The sequence below is a fragment of the Cyclopterus lumpus genome, chromosome 16 (genome assembly GCF_009769545.1).
Source record: "Cyclopterus lumpus isolate fCycLum1 chromosome 16, fCycLum1.pri, whole genome shotgun sequence".
Taxonomy (NCBI): domain Eukaryota; kingdom Metazoa; phylum Chordata; class Actinopteri; order Perciformes; family Cyclopteridae; genus Cyclopterus; species Cyclopterus lumpus.
The window spans coordinates 3980338-3999061 of record NC_046981.1 but is presented as its reverse complement, the minus strand read 5'-3'; the positions used below and the strand labels follow the sequence as shown (position 1 = coordinate 3999061).

At 42.6% G+C, this 18724-nt stretch overlaps 1 protein-coding gene across 2 annotated transcripts in view; it reads right to left on the bottom strand.

The window, feature by feature from the left end:
• ulk4 (unc-51 like kinase 4) overlaps positions 1-18724 on the bottom strand; it is a 52888-nt gene that overhangs the window by 11009 nt on the left and 23155 nt on the right. For both annotated transcript variants that reach the window (XM_034553135.1, XM_034553136.1), the window contains 12 exons: positions 18235-18420; positions 16732-16859; positions 13814-13947; positions 13559-13680; positions 13371-13427; positions 13151-13202; positions 12723-12817; positions 9794-9845; positions 9474-9678; positions 8644-8736; positions 4708-4756; positions 3051-3156 (listed from right to left, as the gene is read on the bottom strand). In XM_034553135.1, the coding sequence (XP_034409026.1) occupies positions 3051-3156; positions 4708-4756; positions 8644-8736; positions 9474-9678; positions 9794-9845; positions 12723-12817; positions 13151-13202; positions 13371-13427; positions 13559-13680; positions 13814-13947; positions 16732-16859; positions 18235-18420 (1279 nt within the window). The remainder of the gene's footprint in view (positions 1-3050; positions 3157-4707; positions 4757-8643; positions 8737-9473; positions 9679-9793; positions 9846-12722; positions 12818-13150; positions 13203-13370; positions 13428-13558; positions 13681-13813; positions 13948-16731; positions 16860-18234; positions 18421-18724) is intronic.

Here is an 18724-nt window from a genome sequence, read left to right as displayed (position 1 = left end):
TGTATGTATGGATGGATGGACGCATGTATGGATGAATGGATGGATGCATGCATGTATGAATGGATGGATGGATGTATGGATGCATGCATGTATGAATGAATGGATGGATGGATGAATGTATGTATGGATGTATGAATGGATGGATGTGTATATGAATGGATGGATGGATGTATGAATGGATGGATGTATGGATGCATGCATGTATGAATGAATGGATGGATGCATGTATGAATGAATGGATGTATGGATGGATGTATGTATGCATGTATATATGTATGTATGGATGGATGAATGTATGTATGTATATATGTATGGGTGGATGGATGAATGAATGAATGTATGTATGGATGTATAGATACTTTATTTATCCCCAGGGGGGAATTTGTTTGTAGCAACAGCAAACAAAGTTACAGAGTAAACAAATATTAAGTAAGTCCAAAATGTCCCATATGACTGTTCCAAAGATAATTAAGTTCAGGCAACTATACTAATTAATTAAAGTTCAGACTGTGCTCAGGTTTAGGGAAATATCACCACATTGCCATATATTTAAATATAATAATAATAATAATAATAATAATATAATCAATGACACAGTTTCTTCACACTTGGAAGTTGTTTTTAGTATTAAAAAAAAACAAATACGTCAATAGCTATTTACTAGTATGCAGAGATGCACGGGTGTCAATGCAATCTCTGTAAACAGCAACACATCTTAAATGTACTGTTAAAAGTGTCTTATTGATGTTAAATCTCTTGTGTGCTGATATGAAAACATCAATATGGATGTGGGTATAATCGTTGATGATTGATTCGACTCGTACGGACCGTCACGCGCTCAAGGTGGAGGAACCGTTATAGAATTTCTTATACGCCGTTTAGGGAAATAACCTGAACCCAATTTCAAACGGCAATTTATAGACGCAGGTTCCACAGACACCAGATAACACCGGCACAAAGGCAATTACCTGAAACATTCCTCTGAGCTCCCCACAGAAGGTCAAGAGAAATAACCACAACAAAAAAAATTAGGTGGCGGAACCAAAACCCAGAGAGGACCCTCAAAGATTCAGGAGAATCACGGAGCCCCCGAAAGACTTCTTTAATTAATTAAAAGGACACGCAATGCTTTAATTAACTGACACCTCGTCGACAGCCTATAAGACCAAACTCAGGGGTGTACGGGAACACTCCTGCACTGCTGGCTTGATTTTACTTTACATACTCTAGATGTGTCAAGCAGAGCAGCTTTAGGCTTTCATATTCTTAAATAATCAGATTACAATAGACTTTCTGCATTAGTCGGCGTCATGTTCACAAATAAAACTTCCAAAAAAAAAAATCAAAAGAAATAATAAATAACTTTGTTTAGGAAGAGTCTGTTACATCAACTTGACACTCACTTCAACATCTCTCCTCTATTAGCTCATCCCTCCCTCCACGTCTTCTCACCCAAATGCACTACATTCCCTCTCCGTCACCTCTTTACCTCCCGTTTTGCTTTCCTGGCTCTGTCATCTTTTCCCTCTCTCTCTCTTCTCTCATATGCTTTTTTTTACCATCTTTTTTCTTTCAGTTGTTCTGTTCTTCCTCCCCATCTCTGCCTTTCTCTCTCTCTCTCTCTCTCTCTCTCTCTTTGGTCCCTCTGTCTTCATTCCCCGGGGGGTATTATCTCAGTCGGAGGCAAATCTGTCCAATTATAAACCTCATCTCCCCTCTCTCTCTCTCTCTCTCTCACACTCTCACACACTCTCTCTCTCTCTCTCTCTCTCTCTCATACACACATATACACATTGGGCGCTCCTGCATCCACAAGCACATCTTCTCTCTGTTTCACACATGCACAGAAGCATAAGCGCAAATAAATTCACACAAGCACCAAAACCATCTCACTATTTTGCTCTTCTGCCACTGTCTATTTAATTTTCCTCCCAACACACACACACACACACACACACACACACACACGCACACACACCTCCCTTACCCTCCTGTTTCTGTCACACCTTAAAAAGCCAATTATACACGCTTCCTCCCTTCTCCTCTTCTCCTCCTCACCCTCTCCCTTCTTTCTTGCCATCACCACCCTGATCTGGAGTGAACAACAACTAAAAAGAGGAGAGTAGAAGCTAGCAGAGGAGCTCAAAATAGAGAATAGGTGAGAAGGGGAAAAGGGGGAATAGAGCAATGGAAGGAGAGGAGATGATGTGGCAAGATGTGATAATTAGAAAATTAGAGGGAGAAGAAGAGAAGGAGGGATAAGAAGAGGTGAACAAATGAATAGAGGAGAGGAAAGGAGAGGGAGAGATAGCGTTAATTGCCCGGACAGTATTAATGCTGGGTTGACAGTTTCTTGTTGAGAGGGAAGCTGATTGGACGATAATGAAGCCGACTACTGAACCTCCGCACTGCTGACCCAATGGAAGTAGAAGGAGAGGAGGGGTTGACAGTGGCGGTAGTTTTTGGGGAGGCAGGGTGTGCAGAGGAGAAGATGGATGGACAGAATGAGACACAGAATAATGAGTGAAAGAGGGAGAGAGAAAAAAACTATCCTAAATAGAAATTTGAGAGTTGCAATTACAGCGTCCTGAAACATTTGCATATGCACGCGCGCACACAGAGAGGCGGCCGTGTTTGTAAATGTTTTCTTGCGAGCGTCTGTAATTTACTGCATTCCTTCTCTATTGATAAGATTTGGGCTGCGACCGTATACACGGCCGAGCTTTTGTGCCCTTTATGCGACTTAAAATAGACAAGAAATCCTAATATTATCGAGTTTTCACCACAGCTGAAGGACAAAAAACAACAACATAACAAACAGCCAAGGTTGTTGACCATAATAAGCTTTATGCAGGCCAGGGGGGGGGGGGGAAACCAGACGTCAACAAGTAACATGACAAGAACTAATGCCAACAGAGTAGATACCCAACATCCACACTGTGCCGTCAATGACAGACGGGCCTCTATAGGACTCACTCACCTCACTAATAATAGTACTAGAGAAGTCAGTTTTCAAAGTAGCGGCATCGTCCTCTTTCAACATACCGCACCTTGTTGGTATTGTGGCTCCAGGTCCGAGACTGCACCCCCATATAGATTACACAACAAGGAGACTGCGTTCTGGAGCGTCCCACTGGCAACGTAGCTGCTGTTGGCCTACAGAAGGTAAGAAGACAACATAGGAGATAACTAGGTCACAGTTCAGCCCAACGACATCTTGTATTTCATAATCAATTCACAGTCAAAATGTCCTTCTTTAGATAGATAATGTAGCGAGAAGTACGTCAGTAAACGTCGCTTTTATCGTTAAAAGAAACATTTGTCGTAGACCTCATCACAACAATAAACACCAGGGGGAGACATATTAATCTCCCCAGTCACCTTGAAACCTTTTCATTTTTTTTTTTTTAAATGACGATCAGTTCAGTCTCTTTTTGTCACAACTGAATATTAGAGAGCTGCTGCCTTTCCCATCGGTGTGATCTGCGTACGCTCACACTCGAGTGCAGTTAGCCCGAGGCTGGAGGGACGACGATATCGAGTCACACCTACTGCAGGACAACCTGCCCGTCAGTAAGAGCAAACGATAACGCTAATTTAGTCTGATCTTTTTGAACTGATGAGCCGTGAATGGAACACCTGACACCTGCCGGCAACGTCACTCGTAGAGCATTCTACATTGTTGTGGTGTGTATCTACAGAGTGAACAGTACAAGTGAGGTTCTTCAGTCTTCTGCCTCCTCAGGCACAACGTCCGTCTAAAAGAAGTCCGGTCCGCTTCCTGACGTCCTTTCATGTCTGAAGCAGAACTACTTCATCATCCAGACAAATACGATTAGGCGAGTTTCTCCACGACGGGTGTGATCGCCGGTGGCAGGTGCAATCAATCCAGATCACACGAGTGTTTCGGGCGGGGGAAAAAAAAATAAATCAATGCAAACTTTATAGCAAATCCAGACGCCGCTAATAAATCCAGACATGACCGGTTTAGACAGGGGTAAACAATCAGGAGAGGAGTTAATCAGGCTGTTGGACGGGAGTGTTTAACATTCTGCATCGGCTACTCTGGGCTGGACGGGCAGCCGTGCAGAACACTGGTAATTTAGTGTGTGTGTGTGTGTGTGTGTGTGTGTGTGTGTGTGTGTGTGTGTGAACTGTAAATTGTTTGCTGGAGCACAAGTGTTTTTTGTTTTTTTTGGTTTGCTGAAAACAGATTGTACCGTTTGTGGGTTCATTAGATTGTGCGTGTGCAAAAAAAAAAAAAAGGATCATGTGAAATAAATTGTTTACTGGAAAACGTTGTCGTGCTTCTCCGATAACAAGACACGTGCGGTGTGTGTTTGTGTGTGCGCTTAATAGTGTTGGGGGTGGGGGGTGAGGGTCTATATTCTCACTCTATTAGCCGCTCCTCCTCTCTTTTGGCTGACCTGCCAGTCAATTACGCCGGCCCTCTAATAGGTCAACGCCAACTCAGACGTATTTGCATAAGTGCGTCTATAAAATGTGAGACGGCGCAGTGAGAGACCAAAAGAAAAAGGAGACGGAACACTACGGAGCTGTAATAAAATGCAGAAATGCCGTAAAATAAATACAGATTGGGATAACTAAGATTGATGAGCTGATTGTAAGACTATTTAACAGGATGACCGATTGATTCATTGACTGCCTGAAATTGATTTAATTGATTAAGTGAGATTGGTTTCTTACCCTAATGAGTTGAAAGACGGTTGGTAGGATCCTACTGCGTTTGATCCACCTGGAAAGCAAAATGGGGGGAAAATACATATTGGAGCAGAAGTAGAAAGTCGAGGGTCACAAGTGTATTTAATGCACACACACACGCACACACACACACACACACACACACACACACACACACACACACACACACACACACACACACACACACACACACACACACACACACACACACACACACACACAGGGCTGTTTCATCTTCATTAAGGTTGGAGTTCCGCTACAACGGCTGCAGTCTGGTACCAGTGGAGACTGTGATGTGAGAGAGGAGAGGGAGGAGACATGGAAAGAGGAGTTGAGAGTTAAGGGGAAGAGAAGATTACATTCCGAGAGGAGAAAAGAAGGAGAAGATTAGAGAGAGGAGGGAGGACGATTTGGGGCGGAGAACAGAGGGAGAGGACGGAGGAGTGGAACAAATGGAGAGGAGTGAAAACAACAAGAAGTGATGAAAAGAGAAAAAACTAGAAGGAGAAGCTGTGAGAGGGAGGGAGAGATGGATGTGTAATGACATTCTGATTAAGGCTACCAGTTACTGTGTGGAAAGAGAGTCAACACACACACACACACACATTTTTCTTCATTTGATTAAAAAAAGTTTAGATATTCGGGTAGAAATGCATTTTCTTTTTAATGTTTTTCATTACCTGCTCAGCGGTCTACTTTATGTTCTATGTGTTTGTTTCTTCTGAGCAAAACCCTCCGCATCAGAAAACCACTGATCTACAGAACTAACAGCATTCAATTCAAATGCATTAAAAAAAAGATGTTCATCATGCACACTGACAACACTCCCTGTCTGTGGGAGCTTGTAGAGTGATGATGAACTGTGTGTGTGTGTGTGTGAGAGAGATGGATGTCCTCCCATTAGGTAGGTGACAGGCACAGAGATGAGAGGACGGGCCAGTGTGACGTGATGAACTGAACCACCTTTAAACGACCAGCCGCACATCAATAGACACAACAGACACGGATGAGATAACCCCTTATGCCATTAGTCATACGTCATTGGTAGCTTAATAACACAACATATATAAAAAAACATCATGGACAACCACTAAGATGTATTAACCTCCGCTCTAATGACATCATTCTGCTGTCAGATACACTTTTAGCTCTAAAATCATCCGTCTTGGATCATTTTGCACGAGCGTAACTGGGCTTCGTCGTGTCAAATGAAAAAAAAAAAGATAATAAACACTAGATTGCATCTTGGCATTTGAACGTTTTAGTCACTGGAAAGCTCTGGCCCTGTAGGATGGGCCGATAATTCACAAATGACACCTGAATGGGGGTTCTGTCTGTTTTTTAAAAGGTTGTGCCATGCATTCATTCACAGAGAACAAGCCCAGTGAAAACAGGGCTGTTAGTGTGTGACAACAACCACCTTGGTGTTGTTGACGCCTAATGAATCCACTTTTATCCGGCTTAGGGAGACTAAGGTGTCCAAATGACTAGAGAAAATTCATGATGGAATGGTTTTGCAAGGTTGAGGCTATAAAAATCTATTAAGTAACGGAAAAAAGCAACAACACAACCCCAAGAATGATGAGTTGTTTAAGATAAAGATACTTCTACAACCACAGTACAATAGCCAGTAAATCTAAGATCAAATATGACCTGCTCCTGTGGAAAACAGTGGAAAATATACTTGGGAGGACACACACACACACACGCACACGCACACAAGGTCCTTTGGCTAAAGGTCACAGTAAATGTAGTTGTTTGAAGGTGTGTCTGGGCTGTGATAATGCAAAGAGAAACAGCAGGCAGCCTTCCCAACGTTAATGTCCCCAATTTACCATCTAATTACCGCTCGGCCGGCTTCACAGCCACACTTATCTAACCAAGACCCAGGCAATTTAATTTCTGATTGTGTAACCGCGGTGATGGAGGGAGAGTTGTGGAAAGAGGGGCACGGGGAAAAGAAAGAAATGTGGACTAATGTTAATAAATTAGAGATGGCGAGAGAAAGAGGAGGAGGAAGACAGAGAATTTTTTTTTTTTTTTAAATATTGTTATAATAATGTCAGAGGGAAAAAGGGTGAGAGAAAAACAGAGATGTAGAGAGGAGAGTGCTGACACCAATTTGAAAAGTTCACGTCACTCTACTTGTGTCAAGGAAAAGAAGGGGATGAGGAGGGAGAGAAGGACGGAGACGAGAGGGGAGTAATAGTACTGATAAGAGACGTAGGGGCGTATTCAGCTACGAGGGTGAACTCTGAACTCCTCGGGAGGCGGAGGGGTGGAGTGAGAGTTGGATATTAGTGATAAGAGGTTTTTGTTGAGTTAGATAAAATTAATGGATTGAGGCAGAGACAGAAATGAGGGTAACAGTAAATTAATTACAATGCTGGATTCTAAAAATCAGAAATGTCCAACCCCCAACTAAAACAAGTGCAACGGAGCGCTACTCGAAGTCGGAGAGCCTATACTCGTGAACTCCATCCAACCTCGCGAAGGGAACATTGTGGAGGCCGTGCTGGTAAGAGCTTGATTGGGTGAACACTCGGAGGTCGGAGCTGGTCTGGAAAGCAGCATTAGTGTTGAATGATGAAAGAAAGAAGAAATATTGTACTGTGGATGAAACGGGACCCTTTTTTTTTCGGCTACTTTTCTCAAGGAGTGGATTCATGCGACCCCCTCCTCTCGATTCCCACCTTTTATCAACATGTTCTTTCCTTCCCAATGTAACCCCCCCCCCTTACATAACCTCAGTCTCTTCCATTTATTTACTTTCCCTCTCTCTCTCTCTCTCTCTCTCTCTCTCTCTCTCTCCCTCACCTTCCGTCTCTGTCAACAGCTGAAAAGAGAAGACAGATGACCAGAGAATCAAGACTTACTGGCAGCTGCTGTCAGAACACATCCATCACACACACACACACACACACACACACACACACACACACACACACACACACACACACACACACACACACACACACACACACACACACACACACACACACACACACACACACACACACACACACACACACACACACACACACACACACACACACACACACACACACACACACACGCCATCTCAAGGTTACACTAGGGATCAGCAGATTCTCCGTGCAACCAAACCAGAAAACACATAATTACCTCTTTTCATTTTGGTGTGCTTCCTTTTAAATGCCTGAATACGGATTTACTTCAACATTTTTGCAGCAGTGAATTTTTCCTTAACGCCAGCAGTAATTTTGTCTTAGTGTCGTATATATTTAAAGAGCGTGCATGCAGTACACCTTTTAACAACGCTCTTCAGAGATATATATATGGGCACACTGCGTCAAGTCTTTACACATCGTAGCTGATACAGCACCTTATCCCTCATTCCTAATGGAGCAAACATTGGCTTTTAGAGGGGTGTAAAAGATCACTGCGTGTATGTGTGTGTGTGTGTGTGTGTGTGTAACAACCTGTTAGTAGTGATTCACAGTGCCGAACTGGGAACGACTGGCCTTGGCATTAAAACATGATGCACAGATTAGCCAAAAGTGTGTCTGTGTGTATTTGTTTGTGTGCCTGCTAGGACTGCAAAACACGTCAACACAAACACAAACGCGGTCTTGGATAGAGACCAAGAGTAGTGGAGTCTTCAGTAAGCAAATGCATTGTGCTATAAAAAGGAATACTGTATGTTAAGAGGTGGATCAGTGTCTAGAAGAACCGGCTGACCAACATCCATAGAGCAGGTTTGTGCTGCTGTGCGTGGGACTGCTTTAATGGATGTGTAATGCACAGCTCTGTACTCCACAGTGTACTTTATTATGTTAAAAGCACCTGTTGATGTTCCTGTAAGTTAAGTTTTGGTATCGGCACGCCTCGACAGTGTTGTGTGCCTGTGTGTGTGTGTGTGTGTGTGTGTGTGTGCAGCACCTGCAGATCTGTGTGCTGTGTTCGGTCATGGATACCAGCAGTTTGAGTGCGTAGAGTGGGATGGGCTCTGCCGCTCGGAGAAGAGACTCGTACCTAGACGCAGAAATGTACAACATTTGGCTTTCATAGTGTTAATAATTAATGTACTGGTCTTATCATTAGTAACAGAGTGTAAACTGGAACATATGTGGAGGGGGGGGGGACTAGAGTTATACCAATAGAAGGAGAGGAAATGTGTGAAGACGAGCAGAGGAGAGAATTTGAGAGGCAATGGGGGGGAGAAGCAATGTGGATGTAAATTAAAGGTGGACAAGAGGTAGGGTAATACATGAAGTAACCCTGAGAGAAGAACATTATTTAAAAAAAGTTAGAAATACTCATGGTATAGGAGGAGACAGTATATAAACATAGAGGCTATGAAGGAAAGTGAGAAGAACCCATGAATGCAACGTCTGTGTTGTATTTTTGTAACTTTCATGATGTGAAAACTGAATCTTTCTCTCTCTCTCTTTCTCCCTCATTTGATGTCAACACTCATAAAGACGGACGCTTGTCAGTTAGCTGCATCTGACAGGTACTGAACCCACAGAAGCAGGACAAAATAATGTGTACAGCTATTTACCTCAAGAGCGAGTATCCATAACAAGGTTGTCACTTGGTGTTGTCAATGGGGGGGTTAAAGGAAATGTTTTAATAGTGAGGGGCATAACCAATAACAATATAACTGACACACGACAAAGGGTAGGAACCATTTTGGACGACGCTCTCATTTAAGACAATTGTCTAATAAAAAGTATTTCAAGCTCATATTTGGAAAGAGGCCCACCAACCTCGGAAGCAGAGTTGTAGTAACGAGTGCTACGATTTGATTACGGGAGCTTCCGTCGTCTCTTCTCCTCCCCGCTGCCCTTCCTCCTTCCTCTCTTCCGTCCGTCTTTCCCTCCGTCTGCTCATCCTCAGTTCCATCGCTCTCCTGGAGCAGCAGGACGAGGCTGAGTTCGGACAGCACCCTCAAAACAAACACAGACCACTCCACTGGACACACACACACACACACACACACACACAGAGAGTGAGTTCACTGGAGGTCAAAAACTCCAATTCTCTCCCAACCTTAAAAAAAAAAAAAGTAACCCTCCGTCTCGCTTACCGTTTCTGCTGAACGCCAGTGTTGTCAGAGGAGGCAAGATGGCGTCCACAACCTTCAGGAGACACAAATAGACACACCTAGTCAAGTTGCAGTTTACAGCCATCATTACACATGTTTTGTGAGGTCACAGTGACCTTTACCTTTTGAGCAGCAATATTCAGTTAATTCTTCGTCTAAAGTGGCGTTCACAAGAATGGGACGGACTTAAGGACAACACGAAAACATTTCCACGTGTCTCTCTCTGTGAGACGCTGATTACCTACTCTATTGAAGTACCGCTAGCTAGAATCTGGCACAATTTCAAGCTGGTGTTAAATAAATATATAAATCCATCTGCAGATAATGCCTCGGTGCCACGGACATGAAACGACTCAGGTCAACCCGGCTGAAATTCTGCAGCAATAACATATTTTTTTTTTTTTTTTAAATCCCCTTGTAGAAATTGTACCAGGTGGATTTAAGTAAAAGTTCATATTCACTCTCACTGCTTAACATAAACAGCATACGGTTTAATTTGAACCTGTGTTCTCTCAAGTATATAAATATATGCAATATCCGCCTTTCTTCTGAAAATCACTTTATATTCAGCAAATCTGAAAACAGATATATTTTAGATCCAACTGAAGAGAGGACACTGTTCTATATAAATTCAGTGGGCATCGACCACACGGACCACTGTCACAGAGGATCAAATTACTATGGAAATGCACTGTTGAATGATCTCTTTGATCAAGCACACACACACAAATGTACTTCCGCAACTGTCAAAGTCCTTATTTAGGCATGAATCTGTATTGCATGAATTTGCATGATTACTAATATTACCATAGAAACAACACTAATGCTGAGAGGAGTGTGTGTGTGTGTGTGTGTGTGTGTGTGTGTGTGTGTGTGTGTGTGTGAGGTCATTACATTGAAAGCCAGAGCGAGGAAAACTACAAAGGATGTTGTCCACCACTTAATGGTGTGTATTTATATCACAACCATCAAAAGACTGGTTGGTGTGTGTGTGTGCGTGCGTGCGTGCGTGTGTGTTTCTCTGAACGATAGAGGGACATGTCCCCTCGCCGTCCTGTCTCTAACACATTGACCCCTCTATCACTAAACTAAAGAGGAATTTCCTTCAATCTGCTTTATGGCCATTACAGCTGAAGAGTGCCTTACAAATAGAAAGCATTATTATTATTACAAATATCAATATGCTATTTCATCTGTATTCTCACAGGATGAAATCAATGGATGAAATGTTGTCTACACCTTTTATTTTCCGTTTCTTCGGGTAGATAAAAACCTCATGTACACATTGTTAATTAGGCGGTGCACACAACTACCTTCTTCCAATATACCTGCTGGAGATGCTGTTTATCATGAACTAAATAAATACATACGCTATTGTTAGCATGTAGCTCGTGGATACAGACTGTAAAGATGCTCAATACATAGAGAAAACATTTCCATGACGCTGTAACTGTAATTTCACAATAAAACCCAAATTCAGTGACTGAATGCACATCTAGTGCAATAATAATAATAACATCATGCCCCGTGACTGAAGTCTATTTTTTTGTGTGTTTAGGTTATGGTTTTAAAAAGGTCTGTGTAATGCTTATAAAGCTGACATGTTAAGCACAATTTAAGGAGGGAAAGAAACGATGCTCGTGGAGGATAAAACTTACTTCAAACTTTACTTTGTGGTTTCAGAGACGTAACTAAACTCAAACACAACCGTGTGTCCTTGTCCAGCGGACAAGTTAATCTGAGCTGGCTGCTGGTAATTAAAGTGTCTTTCCTGCGTTATTGACTTTCAGTAGCAGCAAACCTCCTCTTTGCTCCTTTCCCTCCATTTCTTTTCTTTTCTCTCCCTCCATCCTGTCTGCTTCCTGCTGCTCTCCACTCCCAGACGTCAATAGTCATTAAACACAAGCGGACCTGAGCTCGGACCACCATTACACAGGTGTACTGGCCTGGAAGACACACACTGAAGATAAAAACCACGGGGGATACATGAAACTGGAGATATTCCACGGAGACACTTCAACACACACCTGACAATTCATATCGGCCTCACTTGTCGTATATGCTAGAGCTGTCCATCACAGCAAAGCGACTTGTGTATTACTCAAGTCTTTCTCAATGAGTTGAGAGAAAAGATGCACGCTAGAAATCCCAAATTACCTTGCGCATACATTATGAAATGCCTCCCACATCACAACTGAACCTCTTGCATACACACAAGAAGCTCTTACATGCTGCGTTTATGCTCACAAGAATCCTCTCACATACCCACAAAGTGCTAACAATATTGTTTGCGTAAGCTGCATTTGCATTTTAGTAGTGTGTGTGTGTGTGTGTGTGTGAGAGGGTACAAAACAGAAGGCTTGAAGGTTGACTTCTCCAGCTCTGATTGGGCCCTCTCCAGACTCCACTATGCTGCTGCCTGTTTGAAGTGGAATAATGGCACGAGACCGTCCGTTGTTCCGCTTGTCTTTCCAATGCCATCTAATCGTGCCAGGACACAATTAAACCCTGCGAGTTTGGGATATTTCAGAGCGCATGCCGACGTGGCCGGCACCGAGTTCGGATCTCAGTGAGAGGGAAAGGAAGAGAGGAGGAAAGCCGGGGGCTCGAGCGTTGTTAAGTTACTGCCGATACATATTATGTGAACATAAACGCAATATGCACAATGTTTTTGTGTGTCTGAGCATTTTTATGTGTGTGCAAGAGCTTCACTTGTGTATGTGCGAGGTCATTTTGAATCATTATCCCTCATAGGGATACCAGGACAATGACAAGTCTTCTATATTTCTTGACTATACTCTCCGCAGACAGTCAGACAGACAGGCATGACATCAGACAGACACACAAACACAAAACGTACAGTCAGCGCCGTGTCAGGAAGACAGCTGCACATATTCGCTTGCACACTTACAGCACTGTGATGTGGAGCGATGAGAGCATGGTGCTGACTCAGGACTTCCACGACGGACAGAGATGTCTTAATCAACTCTTCACATACTTCTGCACCTGAAGGGGAAAATATCAGATATCATTCAGCTCTGCAGAATCGCCTCCTCAATAAATCTGTGCTCCCTGTAAAGATGGCTTTGAGCAAGGCACTGACCCAGCATTTGAAATGCAATAATACCACATCGGTCTCCCAAAGGGTGGATGTATTTTTCAGATATCAATATATGTTTTCACAGCTAGAGAAGGCTTCATCTTAATTAATAGAGTTTTAATTGTATTAAAAGGTAAAATTATGAACATAAAGATACAAAATGTGTACAGGAGAAAGAAAAAAAACAATTTGAAACGCATGTTTGGTTAAATAAATAAAATATTTAGAAAGTAACTCACCCAAAGCACTGGTCAGATTTGTTTCATTGGACTCGATAGAGGTGATATCCTTCTGTGACAAAAGAGAGGGTAGAAATTACAATGGTTGTCAATACTGTTTTTTCTTCATATATTAATTGTCTTAAACTGGTTGTAACTGTATGTTAATTGAAATTCAAAATGCCGTTTTCATTTTCAACAGTGTGTCAAACAATCTAAACATAACACTGTAATACCTTACCAGGAGAAATCCAATTTGAGCTAGAAACTCTTCAGATACAATTCGGCATCTGAAGACCTGCGAGAGGACGAACACACGGGTACATTTGTGAAGGTGGTGGCTACGGAAGGTGACCATGTGTGGATCGCAGGCAAAAAATGCGAGAACATTATAATCAAAAACAATAAAGTCGGCGTGGTCCACGTTACCTGCGATGAAAGAAGTTCCAGCACGACAGACATTGTCGGCAGAGTGTGTTTAAGCTGTTTGGTCTGAGCTGTAGATGGGTGTTTCCTCCCGATCACACCTCGTAATGCACTAAGGACATCCTCTGGAGAGCGGCGAGGAGACAAGGACGCACAGGAGGAGATGAGAACTCAAAAAGAAGCACAAATTAAAAGTATTTCTTGCAGTTAACTATAACGTAGTTTGCGTTTGAATATGTTGTTTTTATGTGTGTGTACCCAGTATTAGTAGTGCAGTGCCACTCAGATATACAATCAGTAAATCCAGACACTGGGCCAGGTATCCTGATTGGCTGGGGTTCTCTCTGAGGGGCGTGGCTTTGCGAAGGTCTCTTTCCAGGTGCATCACGAGTCTAGACAGAAAGACACCCTTTTTAGTTTTTAGGGTTTCATCGTGTTCTGGTCAATGAGCTATAATGTTGACTGGATGCATAAAAAGAAGGGGCAGAGACTCACAGAAAAAAATTTATACTCGTCAGACTGCTTCTATTTAACAGTAATCAATAATATTCTATTCACAAATTCATAGCAGGGCCAAGAGGTTACCGCTGCTTACTGGTATTTATTACTGACACGCCAACATGTTGTTCTACGAACACACACACACACACACACACACACACTAACAGAAAGCATGAATGCAGACACATGCAGAGAGATTCATTGAGGTCATAATAGTTAACAAATATTGATCCTAAGCGTTCGAGTGAGAGATTACAAATTCAGTGTTTCTCCTCATCATGTTGCATAAAAGATTAGCAGCCACACAATTCACAGTAAGATGATGTCCAACGCGGCGTCGACTATATTAAGCGTGCAGCACATTTCAAGGGAGATTGAATAGTAATTTCTGCATTTTACCGTATTATAAATGGGCAAAACCCGACTTAGACCCTCAGGTATGAAAGGAATTTCTCCCATTAAAATCTTAACATGTTATAGGTATTGAACGTAACAATAAAACGATGAATGAAAATACACAATATTAATTCCACAAGACTAAATGGTCGGAGAATGTTAACAAGAGTAGAGTAAGCAAGAAGCAATTAGTTTAATGTAACATGTTGCGATCAGTATGTATAAGCTTGCCTCATACATACCATAAACCTTGTTTGGAGGGACTGATTTGGGGATGTTTTTTTTAATCTTTGCTTTATTTTTTCAGAAGTTGCCTATTGTAGATTTAAGTGTTTGCCTGATGATAAACAAGACTAAGAAGTCCACAGTCATGCTTTAAGACGAACGCTAACGTCACCGCGGCAACGTGCTCACAATGACGACGCCAACCCGCCGATGTTCGGCAGGTGCAATGTTTACGTGTGTTCGCAATCTTAGTTTAGCTCGCTTGCGTTCTAAAAATGTCCTAATTAGTACTTCACACCCGTTGCAGCCGAGGATGATGGGATGTCATTAGTGTTGCCGTTAGCGCCCCATCTGTCTGCCCATTTGTCCCCCTGAAATACTTCCACCTCTTCCTTCCTCTGGAAGTCTTGCAGCTCTTTTTTTTCCCCCATTTTGCGAAATAAAGAGAGACAAACTTACCACCTCTCTGTCGTCTCTGTGGGAAACTCACAAAGTACTCACACACAACCGACCTACAAGGGGTCTGCTCTCTCTCTCTCTCTGTGTGTGTGTGTGTGTGTGTGACTTTGTCTGTTGAAAAGCCATCACACTCCACTCCCAATTGCAATCTTGACATCTCCTCAGTGAGACCTGAGCAAGTTTATCTCGATACAGACAAAAACAGACACACACCAACAGGCACATATTTTATCGCGCCCACCGAGGAGCTAATTAGACGCAACGTGCTTTGGTGAGAGCAGGACTGAGAGACTTGTGCCTGTGTGTGTGTGTGTGTGTGTGTGTGTGTGTGTGTGTGTGTGTGTTTGAATCATGCAGAGTGCTCGGTGGGAGAGAGACGGGCAGGTCAACTCTGACAGCTCTGACACAGCGAACAGAGGAAGAGCAAGTAAAAAGGAGGCAGAGCGAGAAAGTGTGTGTTTAAGTGTGGGAGAGACGGACACATGTATATGTATATGTTTATATATATATATATATATATATATATATATATATATATATATATATGTATATATATATATGTATATGTATATATATATATATGTATAATGCATATGCATCTGATCATAGATGCATTGCAAGTTGTTGTGGGGTGAAACGCAGGACGACCCGCTAATGAACCATTTGAAGTTCCAGTGAAAGTTACGACATACAGCAGCACAAACTGGATGTCCATACATACATTATCATTCCCACGGCTGCTGTGCTAGTTAGCGCAAAGGTTACCCAGAGTACACCCGCCTTGCCAACAGCCCCAGGCAGCGATTTTATGAAACAAAGTATCCCTTCTTAAAAGCAACCTGCTTTAAATACCAGAAGAAGCCATCTACGGAGGGGCTCGTATCAGGATGTGAAACCTCTGCTTCAAGATAAATCACTCTGCAAAAACATGCAGCGACAAATGTGTTGGCTCAATAATCTGCTAAAATCTTTAACTGGTATTGTGTAACATGTCCACACTAGTTAAAATGTGGATTGCTTTGCTATAACGAACCACTGGATAGTACGTACCAAATTCACCATGTTAAGTAATTAGTGTGGTAGTTAATACAAATGGCACCACACTGTACAGTGAAGAGGGAATTCGGTTTTTAGCTCTGGAATCTATACGCTAAATAATTAAAGAGGAATCCCACCCTGAAATGGTATTTGTTTGTTCTCTGTGTGTGAACATGGGCAACGACATTCCAGAGAAATTAATTAGCGAGTGGTCCGACAGACGAGAGTTACGAGTAAGTTTCACGGGGTCCAAATCTACGAGGTATAGGATAACAGACGCATCACTCTCAGGTAGAATCGTAGGCGCATAATGTGTTAGAACTGTGTTGCAGTGCAGTCAAATTAAAAAGAGAGTTCATCTAACTCAAGGAGTTGTTTATGATGAGCCCCTGATATACAGTAGCTCTAAGACAGGTCCTTTTTCATACAACCATGGTCATGGTGACACATTGTGAGCTACTTTCTAGTTGTTGCTCAGTTAATAAGATAATAAGATGACATATTACAGAGGGGGAGACGTCATGAGTGTAGGTGGGCGTGCACGAGTGTGTGTTTACCTGTTTTGACAGCAGTATAGCAGTGTGTGTGTGTTGTCCTGTATTAGCAGCAGTAGCATTAGAAATGCCTTGGCTCTTGTGACTGTGGACGGACTCTCAAGACAGCTCAGAACCTTCATCACCAAACCCTAAAATATTTTTAAAAAACACACAAATTAATAATCCAAACCACTGCAAGGCAACCCCTAACTGTTTACATGGTTACATCCAAAAGGTCGATTCAGAATATGAAGAGAATAGATGTTTGCACACTGTACACGGGGCTTTGTTCTCTGTTTATCTCGTCAGAATATAAACCTGCAATGTATCCAAATAATGTATGCAAAGAAATACGAAAATATTCCGTGTAACATTTTTCCCGAAGGTAATCTGAAAATGTGTCGACTAAGAGGCTAAAATGTTAATCAGCTCAGACTCTACATTATCACACAACATGCGCGCACACACACACACACACACACACAAAAACAAACTTGTATGCCAACAGCTAGTTTAGACATCCATTCACTCAGCGGCAGTAACTGGTCGGAAAGATTTGTGACTGGCCCGACGTTCATTACCATTATCATTATCACCAGCACCGTACGCTTCCGACTGCGTCTGTGTGTGAGTTAATGCCGTAGAATGTGCACGTGTGTGTGTGTGTGTGTGTTTATGGGGCGACACACCAAGTTAATTAATTTCAAAAAACCAGTAGCGTGTGTCTCGCTGATAAGTCCCTCCCCACTACCCACAATGCTCTGCTGCAGTTGAAGGCTGCGGCGCGTTCATCCAGCCAATTAGCCTAGATACTGACACACTCTACAAATTAGCGTACGTGCACACACACACACACACACACACACACACACACACACACACACACACACACACACACACACACACACACACACACACACACACACACACACACACACACACACACACACACACACACACACACACACACACACACACACACACACACACACACACACACACAGACACAGACACACACACACAGACAGAGTTCTGTGTAAACAAACTCTTGGACTGTCTGTCTTTGTGCCCAGGGAGAGAAAAAGGGGGGTGAATGCATATCAGTGTATAATTAGAGAAGAGTTGAAGTACTAAGTTTGTATGCTGGTGTTAAATTGGATGCTCAATGCAAATAAATTCAGTTCAGAGTCAATTACAAATGCTAGACTCCAAGTTAAAAACCTTCAAATCAATTTGAGCCCCTCTGCCTCACCAAGATTAGCACTTTGTATACACACTAGATGGGCCGTCTTGTGAAAAATTAAATAGGAAAATACGTCAAAATGAGTTCGCTCACAGTTCAGAATTAGTTCATGAACTATTATTAAGAAGAGAGACAGACTGACAAAGGGAGAGAGAGAGAGAGATAGAAAAGCAGAAAGTCAATATTTAGAGAATCTGACGTTCCCTCTTCAGCATCTCTAAAAATGAAACCTCTTGAGTGGGGATGCTATCACCTAAATTTCCTGTAGAGTGTCCACGTACCCTGCTCTGTGTGACGCGGTGCGTTTGGATGCTGGAGGTGAGCAGGGCGGCGGCCATGGCGGTGAGTAGATGCTGCTGGACTCTGGCCCCTGCTCCGCCAGCGCCCTCCAAGATGGCCTCAGGGCCACAGGTGTCAATCACTGCCAAGAAGACTGCCGGGACCACCTTGGTTAGCCTCGAAAGAGCCTGGAGTCATAGAGACGGACAGTTAAACATAGCATTCCTATTCCGTTGTCGTGCCGTGTTACACTCGACGTCCCTAACGTTAATAAGGCTGTCAGTGCCTTAAAATAAGACGCAAGTTCTGAATTGTACATCACATTTAGGGTGACAAATAACCTAAATGCATTTCGTATGCACTCATGTTCTCAATGTTTACTAAGGGAATAAATCAAGTGAGAAGTAGGGTGATTTTCTCATAGACTTCCATACAATCTGACTTATTACTCCACTACTTAAAGAGTCCTCCTCTGCTGGTCAGTAGAGAGAA